At 35.4% G+C, this 15197-nt stretch overlaps 1 protein-coding gene and 1 pseudogene across 8 annotated transcripts in view; one reads left to right on the forward strand and one right to left on the reverse strand.

Moving 5' to 3' along the window:
- Nucleotides 1–15197, forward strand: part of HMBOX1 (homeobox containing 1) — a 165683-nt gene that overhangs the window by 113736 nt on the left and 36750 nt on the right. For all 8 annotated transcript variants that reach the window (XM_054576023.1, XM_054576026.1, XM_054576024.1 and 5 more), the window contains exon 6: nt 5329–5482. In XM_054576023.1, coding sequence (XP_054431998.1) covers nt 5329–5482 — 154 coding nt within the window. The remainder of the gene's footprint in view (nt 1–5328; nt 5483–15197) is intronic.
- Nucleotides 5756–6125, reverse strand: LOC129072480 (40S ribosomal protein S20-like; annotated as a pseudogene).

The following is a 15197-nucleotide window of genomic DNA, read 5'->3' on the forward strand; positions in this document are numbered from 1 at the left end:
TCTCTCATTGGGGACATGTTTCTTTGTCTCCTTATTTTTGGCAGCCTCCCTGTGTTTGTATACAGGGCTGCTACATCACTTGGGCTTGGTAGAGTAGCCTAACATAGTAGGTGTCCTTTTGGGTCTAGTGGCACAGCCTTCTTGTTCACCTGAGCTGGGGCTCCAGTTATATCCCCTCTCCACTCCCCATGTGGGCTGTGTACACCCTCATGTTGTAGTTGAGCCTTGCTTGCTGTTGGCATGTTAGTGGGAGGGATTTACCCCAAGGATCGTTAGCTGCAAGGACTGGCTGCGACTATTGTGGAGGATCAGCTGTGCAGGTGCTCACCGCACAGAGCAAGACTTACTTCAGCAGGGCTCTGGTGCCTGCTGAGTCTGCCTCTGAAGTGTGTCACTTGTAGAGATGGTTGGGTGATGCTTTCATATGGCCTGAAGCTGTCCACTGGGTGTGCTGACTCTGGGACCTCCCAGGAGGTACAAGCCAAGTTCAGCCACTGCCTGTGTTCTGTCCAGGGCTGCCTGACGTGAGTGAGCTGTAGATGGCTGCTACTAGTGCCCAGTAGAAGCCAAGCTGCAAGCCAAGGCCAGCTACTGCTAGTGTCAGGCCTGGGGCTACTTAGCAAGAGGTACAGGGCACAGTGAGGCCAATGCTGTTTATTTGAGAGATTTTAGGAAAGTCTGAAGCATGAGCCAAGACAGGCCATTTATATGGAAAAGCCACTGGAAACTGCTTGGGTGGCCCAGCAAGCTGGTGGGATGGATTCCAGGAAATAACCAGAGCAGGGTGAACAGTATGAGCCAGGTTAATGGAGTCTCAAATACGGCACCTGACTGCTGGCTCAGTGAGGGCAGGAGGGTCTCAGAAAAGGAACAGTGGCCTCTGCCAGCACGTTTGTCTGGGAGAAAGCTGTTCCTCCAGCTCTTTCCCTCATGACACACATTTTATTTCCTCCTGGTATGTCCCTGGTGGTTTTTGAGTGGCTGCTCTAGCACTGGAGCTCAGAGGGAGTGAGTCCAAGCAAGTCCTTGCACAGGCCCTTTAAGAGGAATGCCTGGGTCTCCAGAAGCACTCCATCTCCCTCCGCCACAATCCCTGCTGGTTTTTACAGCCAGAAGCTAGGGGGGCTTCTCTTCCCTGCACCAGAACCTTGGGCTGGGGTGCCTGGTGGGGGGGGCCTGGGACCTTCTTGCTCCTCAGGGGGGACTTCTGCAGCCAAAGTAGGCCTCCCTATTTTTATCTGCCACATGGGACTTACCCATTCCAGTCTCCTACCAGTCTCCTACCAGTCTCAATGTGGCTTCTTTATATCCTTAGTTGTAGGACTACCATTGAGCTAGACTTCAGGCAGTTCTGACTGATGGTTGTTCTGTAGTTTAGTTATATTTTCAATGTGGTTGTGGGAGGATGTAAGTATTATATTTACCCTACACTGCCATCTTGACCAAAAGCCTTGGATTTTAACTTTTGATTTTAGCTAAAGAATTATATTATTTCTTGTTACTCCATGGACGCTTTGAAACTACTATTTTGTTTGGATAAGATGAACTAAAATTATGTTAGCATCTAATAGCTAATCATCCACTGTATAGTTAGTAGTTGCTTATAATACATCAAAATCTTCAGCATGTCATTGCAAACATGATTGGAATCCACCTAAATGTCCCTAGTCAAGAACTGGTTACATAAATTCCTGTGGAAGCTATATAGTTATCTTTTTCAAAAAGGTGACTTTATATGAATTGGACTTATGTGTGGTAATATAGAATTTGTAAGTGAATAATGTAAGATACAAAACAATGAATCTAACATATTGCTATTTATATAGGGACACACACGCGCGTGTGTGCGCCCGCGTGCCTACCTAACATAAACACCGAACGTCTGTAGAAGGCTGTATTAGTACTGGTAACAGTGGCTTTGTGGAGGGAACCTGAAAGACTGTTAATTAAATAACCTTTTGTGTCTTTCTAAATTTTGCACCATGTATTTGTACTATATATTCAAAAAATAAATGTATAATGAAAAAGGAGGGAGGGGGGAGGCGAAAAAAATTAGTCTGCTTTGTTAACAGTTTTCAAGATACAAAAAAACCAAGACCCTAGGTTCACATAGCACAGACCTGCTTTTTTTGAGAGGCTGTTAGGTAAAAAATATGTCACTAATTTTTATTGGGAGGTAGTTCTTTTATTTCATAAATTTTTTGTCCAGGATAGAGAGCTCATCAAAAGAAATGTAACTGTTACCATCTCTTTGCATATATTCTGATAAAAAATTTCAAAATTAAGGAAAACTCACAAAATGAAAAAAAATACTTTGTTTATATAACTTTAAGCATTTTGAAAACAAAAAATGTTTGTACATTCTCTATTCCTGGGCTCAGAATATTTCTCTCTGTATACCTTGATTAAAGGTCTTCTCCTTTTTCAGTCTCTCCACTCTGAATCCATTTGGATAATGGTTTTTGTTGGTGGCGGTGGCTTTATCAGTCTCTTTAAGTAGACTCAGCAAGGAAAATAATAGAATGGATATTTAGGTTATTTTTTTACTGATAATCCAATACACATAGATGTAGTATAATTCTCTGATAAACAGAACCATCATCAGAATTTCCCAGCATAACCCAAAGCCTGCCAAAGCATATGAATAAAATAATATGGAAAGTGATCACAAACATTTTATCTTGTTTCTTATGAAAACATTTACAAGAAAATGCCTATTTTTTAAAAAGGAGTGAGTACTAAATTCAGCATGGTTGACATCAAAAGCTCCTTTATTTAATCAAATTAAGCTCAACAGTCTTTTCCCTTGTCTAATTTAAACATTACTATAGCAGACAGGATTTGCTGAGTTCCTCTTGGCTCATGGCACAGATTCTGCATATTTTTAAACTAAACAATTAAATAAAGTTTGCCAAGAGGCTTATTCAGCAAGCACACGAAGTAAACTTGGAGAACAGAAGTAATGCCTCCTCCCTTCGCTGCTGCAGTGTCAGAGCCTCAAGGAAATCGTGTGACAGGGGGGCCGTTAAGAAATTACTTCCGGAGAGGCTGGCTTCTATGAACAGCGTTGTAATGGCTTGCTTGTAATCATCCTTTTAACAGCCGATTGGTGAAGATTCACCCAGAAGTAACCCTCATAAGGCTCACCTAGAAATAACCCTGATAAGAAAATTATATATACAAAGAATACATTTATCAGAATTTTAAAATCTATCAATAAATTAGGAAGAGGTTTTTTTCCCCCTCTCAGTTTGATAGATAAATCTGCAAAATTTTGTCCTACGGGGAGCCCAAATATAATGTGGGGGAAAAAATGTTTCTGTAAAGAAAATAGGTAACACGCCTCCTCTAAGAAAAAAAAAGTTGGTTGTTTAAAAAACCCAGAACTCCTATACTTTATTTCAGAGGAGTTTGAAGTCTTACATGCATTGTTCTGCACACAAGTATCTTTATATTTTTTTGTCAAAGTCAATAATTTTGAACCCCTTCTTGGGTTATTCATTGCTCTCTATCCATTTTGAACAAAGCAAGATGAACCAAATTTTCTAGAACAAATTTCTGTTTATTGGAGTGTTTCCAGAGTACTTCTTGTGCTATTTTTAAATACTGCTACATTGAAAAAAGAAAAAGGGGAAAAAAACCCTCAAAAGTAAAGTGATAATATGTTATGTTTCAAATGAAGTATGTTTACAATTTTGAAATTATTCAAAATTTCCACTTTTCGTGCATAAATTGCCTTGTTTATTTTAAAGTAACCAAGCCACTACTCACATCTGTCTCTCCTGTTTTTCTCCTTCCTCCTCTCCCCTTTCTTTTCCTTTGTGACAAATTTTATTTCATCTAATTTTTTAATAAAACATCTAAACAACACAGAATATTATAAAGAAGCATAGTTATGTTACCAATTAACCCCAGTACCAATAAGGAACCATTATTATCAATTGGCTTATTTCCTTCAACCTCATGATTGGATTAAGTTTTTTGTATTCTTGGTTTTATTTATCACTTTACTTAACTAAGAAAGCATGCTATACATACAGATGTGGCGTACTATAATTCTTGGAATTCACTGACCCATTCCCTGACCTCCACCCACTGAAGCCCCAAATCTCTCTATTGTTTTATCAGAGCCAGGCATTGGGTGAGAGGGCCTGCTGCCTTACCCAGCGTTTGTTTCTACCTCTGTCTTGATGAACCGTGATAATAGCTTGGCTCTGTTAGGGACCTTTTATCATAGCTATAGAACAAAATTTAAGTAGTCTACTTAGATAGATCCAGTGCCCTTGTCAGGCTGTAATTCCTGTTTGCATTCAGGAAGATACTAAAACAAAGATTTTTAAACCTCCCAACTCCATAGTTCCTTCTCATGACTAAACTGTTAACTTTGAATTAGGCCCAGACTGAATTGTCAAGTTATCTTGGCAGAATGAAACCCTCTTTCTTGAACTGCTTTAAAAAAGGGTTTCAGTTTAGTTTCATAGTATGTGGGCCAGAAATTTTTTAAACCAGGGATCGGCAGCAAACTTTCTGTTAAGGGTCAGATAGCAAATATTTTAAGCTTTGTGCGCTATGTGGTCTCTGTCACATCTACTCAACTCTGCCATTGTAGTGGGGGGGAAAAAAAGACAGTATGTACATGAATAAATATGGCTGTGTTCAAATAAAACTTTATTTTTATTTATTGATATTAGAGAGAGGAAAGGGGAAGAGAAAGAGACATTAATTTTTGTTGTTCCACTTATTCATGCATTCAGCCAAGGCTCAAATAAAACTAAACTATGGCAACACACCATAGTTTGCCATATGTTTTAAGTCATAAATTTTTATTTATTAATTTTTTCCTTTGAGAGAGAGAGAGAGAGAGAGAAACATTGATTTGTTGTTCCACTTATTTATGCATCTATTGATTGATTTTTCTATGGATTGATTCTTATATGTCTTTAACCTGGGATTGAACCCGCAATGTTGGCCTATCGGGACAACACTCTAACCAATTGAGCTACCTGGCCAGGGATGGAAAAGAGATACATTTTAAGCTTTGTTTCAAAAAAATGACACAGATAAAATACAAATGACAACCTGATGGGAAAAAAGACATTTTAAAAATTATAATTAATGATTTTTTTAAGGAATAGTATTTTGTTTCTTTGGATTTTTATTTTGGTCAAATAATTTTTTATTTTTTTAAAAATGTAAATATCACATGTATTGGGCCCGCAAGTTTCAGTGGAGGGACAAAAGCTTATTGTTGTTGATTTCATAATATACTTATTATATTGGTTTTAATAAATTATAAGATATTTCTTAAAAATACCTTGTTTATTTCAGGGGCTACGCTAAGTATGAGACCAGCCCCTATTCCAATAGAAGACCCTGAATGGAGACAAACGCCTCCCCCAGTGTCTGCTACGTCTGGCACCTTCCGACTACGACGAGGGAGTCGATTTACCTGGAGAAAGGAGTGCCTGGCTGTCATGGAAAGGTACATGTCTCCTTTTCCTGTGAGCAGTCTTCCAAAGAGAGACACTTAGGATAGATTTGGACAGTTTTAATTTGGGATCTAGGTTCTATCTCTGAAAGTATTTTTGAGTATTATAAATGCTGTATTATTGAAATAAGATATTCTTACCATTGAGAATTTGTAAAACTGAAGTTAACATCTCCCAATATAATTTAATAGTGTCCTTAGTAATTTAAGAAACTTTAGAAGAAATTTTTTTTAACAACTAATGGTCAATTTTTTAGAAAGATTGATTTAAATATCTGCCATGGTGACTTCAACCGTGGCTCCCGGCTCTATCCTGATGGAAGGACTCTGCTTAACAATCTCAGAAGGGGTGTGCAAGTCAATGAGTTGCTCCGGATCTCATCTGAAACTGATCCACGTCTTAGAATCCTCCCCGCAGGGAGTTTGTCTTGTAGTGAACGATTCTCAGAGTTTTAGAAGGCATCTGAACTGGTCCTTTCACTTTGAGATTCTTTTCCTTTGCGCCTCCTATCAAGTCAGCGCACACCTACCCCAAAGACTTTACATTGCGGCTGGTTAGAGTAATTCTAATTTGGTGAATTGCCCCCTCTGGTTCCACGGGCGTCTCTCTAGTATCTTTAAACTGTGCCTGTGGCATGGCCTCCTAAGGACTTGTGAGAGTAAACACAAGTGAGAGTAAACAGCAGCGAGTCGGGGGAAGGGCTGGCTGATGGAGCTTAGGTGGAGCTGCGACTTATCTTTCTCAAAGAGCTAGAAGAATTTTTTTAATTTAGATCTTTATACGATATTTGGGGAAAATTCTTTGATACCTTATTTTCAACAAAATAATTGAATAATTATATAGGAGTCCACTGAGAAATTTTTAAAATGTAAAAAATTTTTCAATTACATAAAATATTGTAATAGTTTCAGGTGGACAAAACAGTGGTTAGAGATTTATATAACTTAAAAAGGAGTCCCCCCAATAAGTCTAGTGACTATCTGACCCCATATACATTTATTACAGTATTATTGACTGTATTTCCTGTGCTGTACTTTATATCCCTGTGTCTGTTTTTATAGCTGCAATTTGTGCTTCTTAATCCCTTCACTGTTTTCACTTATCTCCACAACCCCCCTCTCATCTGGCAACCATCAATTTGTTTACTGAATCGATGGGTTTGTTTCTGTTTAGTTTGCTTATTTTGTATTTTAGATTTCATATATAAGTGAAGTCATATGGTATTTGTCTTTCTGTGTCTAATTGCACTTAGCATAATAACTTCAAATATGTGGTATTTGTCTTTCTCTGTCTGCTTATTGCATTTAGCATAATATCCTTCTTGGTCCATCCAGGTTGTCACAAATGGCAAGATTTCATTCTTTTTATGGGTGGGTAATATTCCATTGCATGTAGGTTCCACTTTTATCTTACCCATTCAAATATCGATGGACACTAAGGTTGCTTCCCTCTCTTGACTACTGTAAATAACACTGCAGTAAACATGGGGAGCATGTATCTTTTTATATTAGTGTTTTGATCATCTTCAGATAAATACTCAAAAAGTGGAATTGCTGAGTCATGTAGTTTATTAAGTTTTTGAGGACCTCCATACTGTTTTTGATAGTGGCTGCACCAATTTATAATCCCATGAACAGTGCACAAGGATTCACTTTTCTCCACACTTCTTGACAGCACTTGTTGTATGTTGATTTATTGATGATAGCCACTCTGACAGGTGTCAGGTGATATTTTATATTGGCTTTAATTTGCATTTCTCTGATGATCAGTGATTTTGGGCACCTTTTCATATGTCTATTGACCATCTCTTTGTCCTCTTGAGAGTAATATCTATTCAGGTCTTCTGCCAATTTTTTAATCAGATTGATTGTTTTTTGGTGTTAAGTTGTATGAGTTCCTTATCAGTTTTGAATATTAACCCCTCATTGGAGGTATCATTGGCAAATATCTTCTTCCAGTCAGTAAGTTTTTTGTTTTGCTGATGGTTTCCTTCACTGTACAAAAACTCTTTAGTTTAATGTAGTCCCATTTATTTGTTCATTTCTCTTGCTCAAGGAAACATATCCAAAAAAATTTACTAAGACCTATATCAAAGAGTTTACTGCCTCTGTTTTCCTCTACAGTTTTATGATTTCAGGTCTTATGTTTAAGTCTTTAATCCATTTTCAGTTTAAGAAAATGGCCCCAGTTTCACTCTATTGCATGTATTTGTCCAGTTTTCCCAACATCATTTATTGAAAAGACTGTCTTTTACCCCTTTGTATGCAATATATTGTTGCCTCCTTTGTCATAGATACAGGCATGGGCTTATTTCGGGGCTCTCTGTTCTGTTCCATTGATTTTTGTGTCTATGTTGAATGTCAATACCATGCTGTTTTGATTATTATAACCTTGTAATATAGTTTGATGACAGGTTGCATGATACCTCCAATTTTGTCCTGTTTTCTCAAGATTGCTTTGGCTTTTTGGAGTCTTTGTGGTTTTATATAAATTTTTGGATTATTTGTTTTAGTTCTATCAAAAATGCCATTGGTATTTTGATAGGGATTGCGTTGAATATGTAGATTGGTTTGTGTAATATGGAAATTTTAACAATATTAATTCTTGCACTTCATGGGCACAGTATATCCTTCCATTTATTAGTATCTTCTTTAATTTCTTTCTTCAGTGTCTTACACATTTATGAGTACAAGCCTTATACCTCTTTGATTAAGTTTATTCCTAAGGATTTTATTCTTTTTCATGCAGTTGTGAATGGGATTGTTTTATTATCTTTCTGATAGTTTGTTTTTGATAAAAATGCAACCAATTTCTGAATATTAATGTGTCCTGCTGTTTACTGGATTTGTTTATCAGTTTGAAGAGTTTTTTGGTGAAATCTTCAGGGTTCTCAATATATAGTGGCATGTAATCTGTAAATAATGACAGTTTGACTTCTTCCTTTCCAATTTGGATGTCTTTTATTTATTTTTCTTTTTGTTTGAATACTGTGGCTAGCCTTCAACACTATATTGAATAAAAGTATTGAAAGTGGACATGCTGTCTTGTTCCTGACCTTAAACAGAAAGCTTTCAGATTTCCATTGTAGAGTATGGTGTTAGCTGTGGGTTTGTGATATGTGGCCTTAAATTATGTTGAGGTATGATCATTCTGTCCCCACTTTGCTGAAACAGAGTGAGCAAATAAATGGATGTTGCATTTTGTCAAATACTTTTCTGCATCTACTGATACCGTATTATTTTATCTTTCATTTTGTTCATGTGGTTTATCATGTTAATTGATTTGTGGATACAGAATCAACCTTGTATCCGGGAATAAATCCCACTTAAATCATGGTGTATGATCTTTATAATGTATTGCTATATTCAGTGTGCTAATATTTTGTTGAGGATTTTAGCATTTATGTTCATCAAGGATATTGACCAATAATTTATTTTTGTCTGGTTATGGTGTCAGGGTAATATTGGAAGGCTACGGAGATTTAACTTTGTTTGGTATGCCTAAATGTGCTTAGTCTCAAAGTCTTGAAATACTTGTTTTTTTTTTACTTTGATTTGGTAATTACTCTCTGACTCAGTACTTTTTGAAGTTGAATTGACCTTGGATTCAATTTTCCCATATGAAATGGTATAAATTAATTAAATATCATTACAAAGTGTTCAGTATATTTAGGGTGGATCTAAAGTAGAATTACCCTTTTAGTCTCCTACGTTATGAGTAATGTTTATAGGATTTTGTTTTGATGGGGATTTTTATGTGCAATAAGGTAATCATTTTCCATTATAAAAATATTTACTTCCTAAGATGAAATGAGGAGGGAAAGACTATATTAAGCAGAGGTAAAAACAAGTGGGTTTTCATATTGACATTTCTCAATAATTTCAGTAATTAAAAAAAGAATGAAATTGAATGCATAAAACTAGGTGTAATTTCTAAGCCGATATAGAGCATATATTTACATTGAGAAAGCTTCACATTTTTTCCCCCCAGTTACCTAATCTGACCAGTGGAATGACATACTGGAAAGAGCATTTGACTCAGAATCAGAAGACCTAAAATCTGCTTTTGACTTTGCTATTAACCCAGCTGTGTATCTTTGTGCAGGTTATAGCCTCTAAGCTATAGCTTCCTCATCCTATAAAATGCAGTTTTTCTTTTTTAAAGATTTTATTTATTTATTTTTAGATAGGAGAAGGGAAGGAGAGGAAGAGAAACATCAATGTGTGGTTACGTCTCTCATGTGCCCCCTTCTGGGGACCTGGCTTGCCATCCAGGCATATGCCTTAGCCTGAGAATTGAACTGGTGACCCTTTGGTTTGCAGGCTGGCACTCAATCCCCTCAGCCACACCAGCCAGGGCAAAATGCAGTTTTTCAATAGCCTGTAGCGAATTAAATGTCATCTAGTACTTTGGCCATCTCTCTTCCTGGTTTTTTCCCAGCTATTAACATTGCTACCTGAAAGAGAAAGAGATTTAAAATGCTGATGTTCAGGCCATGTGTCTGTTCTTGTGATAATTTGAAATGAAGAGTTTACTTAAGGAAAAGGTTGGATCCAGTAGCCAAAATGAGACTATAGGTTATCATTGATGTTGTCATCTGTTCCTTTCCTCACTCTCTTTATTATAGATAAGAGTAGAAGCCATTTGTTGAATAAAACAAATCCTTATATGCTTGATTAAAGTGAATGAATGAGATATATTGTCCTGGAGAACTGACATTTACAGTCTGATTTATTTTTCTTATCAAGAAATCTTGATTCTTTTAAAAATTTTCTTCAGAACTTACCATGTAACAGACAGGAATTTAAATTATAATATCCAACTGATTTGCAATGTACATTTTTCTCTGTGTAACAAAATAAGTTTTGGCATTAGTTTCTAGTTGGTATAAGTTCTAATTGTGCTGACTCATGTATTTAATTTTTTTGTGAAGATACCAATATACATTAATCAAATAATGTCAGTGTGAGGAAGGATTAATTTAAAATTTGATAACATTAATAATAATAAGTGATATTCCTAGTGCATTTTAAGAATTGAATGTCAAAGGCTTTCCAGTTCTTTTTATTTTTTTTATGAAGCAACAAGAACTAATCACAGTATCACAGTGATTCAATTTCAGTTAAAAAGATACTGAGCACTTACCCTGCGCAAGGCTCCCATTTAATCTTAATTTTCACTTTTTAACCTTAATTTTAATGAATAAGTGTCTATAATCCAGGAATTGGTTACCTTTGTTTAATTTTATCTTACCTGGCACAACCGTAAAGGAAGTATGTGATATATTCCGAAAGTTGGAAAAGCCTTTCAGACTATTGATAGCAGTAGTAGAGAAGGTCACAGTATGATTTTTAACAGTGACAATGAAACTTTTAATTTATTTTTATTTACTGATATTTTTAGAGAGGGAGGAAGTAGGGAGGCATTGATTGTTCCACTTATTTATGCATCATTGGTTGTTTCTTGTATGTGCCCTGACCAGGGATCAAATCCCCAACCGTGGCATATCAGGATAACACTCTAACCAACTGAGCTACCCAGGCAGGGCAGAACTTTTTATTTTCTAACATGGAATATAAATTCCCTAGCCTCAGAGTAATGCTTGATGGTTTTTCCTAGACTGAATGGGTGAATACATATGCATAGACTGTAAAGCCAGCAAAGCACTAATCTTACTCACATATATTAATACACATCAAAAATTATTCTGTTCTTCACACTGTACACCAAGATAAATTTAAAATAAATTTAAAAAGTGAATCCATATAAATAATGGAAGAAAACATTGGTATTTCTGTCATATCCTGGAGATATTTTTCATAACACTGACTCAAAAATCCAAAAGCAATAAGGGAAAGGATCGACTAATTTCATTGTGTAAATTTAAAAACTTGGTGGGAGAGGGCCATGAACGGAGGGGGGGCGGGGAGAGAGAGAGAAGAGATTGAAAAACTATTTGTCCCTTATAATTTCCCTGATATGTAAAGAGCTTTTAAAAGGGAGAGAAGATCTAAAACTCTATGGAAAAATAGACTAAAGATATCAGCGGAAAAACAAATGTGAATGGTCCTTAAACATATGAAAAAATGTTCAATTTAACTCATGGTAATAGAAATTCAAATTAAAATTGTACTGAGATGCCATTTTTTCCCTGTCACATTGGCAAAAATCTAAAAGTTTCGCAACATTTTCTGTTGATTGGGCTGTAGAGAAATGGGCACTCTTCTACATTGCTTGTGAGAATGCAAAATGGCACAGCTTTGTGGAGAGGAATTTGACAGTGTCAGAGAAAATTACCCATGAGTTTGCCCTTGCCTCAGCATTTCTGCATCTAGAAAATTATCCCGAAGATAACACTGGTATAATTTGAAAAGGTATCATCCCTGTTTGTAATAATAGAAAAATAATGAGTTCAACCTACATGTCTGTTGGTAGGATGAATAAACTATATAGTACGTTCATAACATATCATATGCTAGGTGTCTAGATTCACATAAAAGAATGCTATGTAACTGAAAAAGGAATGAATTTTTCTTTTCACTAAATAAAAATAATACTGTGACCTTCTGTACCATTGCTGTATTTAATGTTTTGAAAGCCTTTTTTTTTTTTTACATTTTTGCAACTTTGAGAATGAATAATTCTCTATATACATTGATCTCCAGCATATAATGTTATTTTCAAAAGGCAATGTCAGTTGTAGAAAGTAGGCTATTATTTATATATTTATGTATTTGCTTATAATTTGTTTTAAAATGAAGGGAGAAAACTGAAATAAATAAAGTGGTTACCAATAGAAGAGAAAAAAACAGATTAGAGGTGACAAGCATAGAAGCCAGACTTTTGAATATACCTTGTTTTGACATTGTAATCATGTAAATATTTTATGTAAGTATGAAACAAAATTAAATTGAAATGGGAAGAAGGTGATACCTAAAAAATAACTAAAATGAAAGAAACAAACCCATGTATAAGCTGGTGACTTAAACTCTCAGAAACTATATCAAAAAACTTTATAATACAGTATTTTGACTATGCTTCCCAGCTTAGGAATAAAAAGAACTATAACAAAATTTTATATTGCTTTTGCTAATTTTATTAACATTAATATTGTTACTCAGATACTATTATTTTTATTTATATAGATGTAGATATAGATAAAATGTTAATGTTATTAAGAACCAAGATTTTCCTTGTAAAAGAGATACAAACATAAAATCAAAAGAGTTAAGTTAAAAACTGTATTCTTGTGTATGTGCATGTATAAAGATAGAAATTTATTTCAAATTTGTTATTTTAATAACAGCCTTAATAACAATTCACCTACTTAAAGTGTGCAATACATGCTTTTTAGAACAGGCACAGTTATGCATCTTTTACCACCATGAAGGGCCCCGGAGCAGTCACTCCCTTTTCCCCGTCCTTCTCCGGCCCTGCACAGCCCCTCATCTACTTCCTCTCTCTATAGATTTGCCCGTCCTGGGCATTCCATGTGACTCAAGCCATACAGTATATGGCCTTTTTTGACTTACTTTCATTTAGCATAATGTTTTTAAGTTCCATCTATGTAACATATATTGGTATTTCATTCCTTTTTATTGTCAAATAATATTCCATTATATGGATATGCCATAATTTATTTATTTACTCATCATTTGATAGAATTTGGGGTTGTTTCCAGGTTTTAGCTATTATGAATAATACCGCCATGAACAAAGTTTGGGTACTAGTGGAATTACTGTGTTCTATAGTAACTCTGTGTTCAACCTTTTAAGGAACTGCTAGACCGTTTTCCAAAGCAGATGGACCATTTTATATTTCACCCAGCATGATGGTTCTAGTTTCTTACCAACACATGTTATTACTTGTATTAATTAGTTATAGCTCTCCTCGGATGCGTGAAGTAGAATCTCATTATTCTTGTAGAGTCTGATTTGACTTGCATTTCCCTCACTAATTATGTTAAGCATCTTTTCACATGCTTATTGGCTATTTGTATTTTTTTCCTTGGAGAAATATCTGTTCATATCCTTTGACCGTTTTTTAAATTGAGTTATTTGTCTTTTATATTGAGTTGTAAGTTGTTTTGTTTTTTAATGTTTTCTAGGTTCAAGTCCCTTTTCAGATACATGGTGTGCAAAAATTTTCTCCCATTCTGTGGGGAGGGGAGTCTTTTCACAGTGGGGGGGTGACCTTCAGAACATGGAAGTTTTTAATTTTGATGAAGTCCAATTTATTTTTTGGTCTTTTTTTTGGTCAGTTTATGTCTTTATTGTCTTATCTAAGAAGGTTTTGCCTAAAGCAAAGTCACTAAGATTTATTCTTATTTTTTTCTAAAAGTTTTATACTTTTAACTCTTACACTTAGGTCTTTGATGCATTTTGAGTTAATTTTTGTATGGGATGTGAGGGGCACAATATTATTATTTTGTATGTGAATAAATATCCAGTTGCCCAAGCACTGTTGAAAAAACTATTCTTTTCCCATTGATTAGTCTTGCACTCTTGTCAAAAATCAGTTGACTATAAATGTGAAGGTGCATTTCTGGCCTCTCAAGTCTGTTCCTTTGATGTGTATGTCTATCCCTATGGCCTACTATACTTTCATGATTACTGTCACATTGTAGTAAATTTTGAAATCTGGAAATATGAATTCTCCACTTTCTTCTTTTTTAAAGATTGTTTTAGCTATTCTGGGTTCCTTGGAATTTCCATATGAATTTTAGGACCAGCTTATCAATATCTGCTATAAAGCAGCCAAATAAAGTTTTGATGGGAAAATCCTGTAATACTGAATCGGAATTATAAACAGTGATATAATTGATTATATTTTCTCTTAAGAATGGGTGGGGGGACTTTTTAGTTCTACCTACTCAAAAGACCCATAGACAATGATCCACCTGGTAGAAATGAGCATGCCTACAGCCCAGGTTGTGTTTATAAGTACCGTTAGCACTTCTTGAAGAAATGTCTGATTCCAGGCCTGGGGCAGGAAATATACATGATGATACTAGACATCTTGTTAAAGCAAGACCATCCCAGATAAGTGATATCAAAAGGACTCAGGAGAGTCTCCCACTGTCTAAAGAAGGGGACAATTTAAGTATTAGTAATGATATCAATTGTAATAGATTGAAGCATGTCAGACTTATTAAAAATCCATGTATAATAATGATACTAAAAAATTATTGATCACATTTGGAGAATGTTAGAGAACCAACTAAATATTTAAAAGTGGTAAAAGGAAAGAACTGAGCATTTTACAGGCCTTTCACATATGAACTTTATCTTCGATTAACCAGAGTTTTTCTCTGATGGATTCCAGCTAATAAATGAAGAAGCAATAATATAATTAGAATATTGTCATTTAGCAGACACCTAATGAAATAATAGATCTGATGATCTTTGATAGCAGCTCACATCCCCAGAAGTCAGAACACCAGGCATTGTGTACCTTTTGGAGGATGTACACAACACCCCAGTGGGGTATTCTTTCCAACAAAATCGAACCAAATCAATAACCCAGCTCCCATAAACCCAAGTTTATAGGAAATATGAACCAAAATTATGTTAAACAATGCCATGGGGATTTAAGTCAGCAAAATCAATGATGTAAGAGACCCTAAGAATAATAACTCAGTTTCTTCAAGTGTTTAAAAAAAAAATCTTTGGAGCATTGGCTGGATAAATGATGATTCTTGTTTCAGTT

Source organism: Pteronotus mesoamericanus, unplaced genomic scaffold (assembly GCF_021234165.1).
Source record: "Pteronotus mesoamericanus isolate MK-2021 breed Mesoamerican mustached bat unplaced genomic scaffold, CSHL_Meso_final contig_32, whole genome shotgun sequence".
NCBI lineage: Eukaryota > Metazoa > Chordata > Mammalia > Chiroptera > Mormoopidae > Pteronotus > Pteronotus mesoamericanus.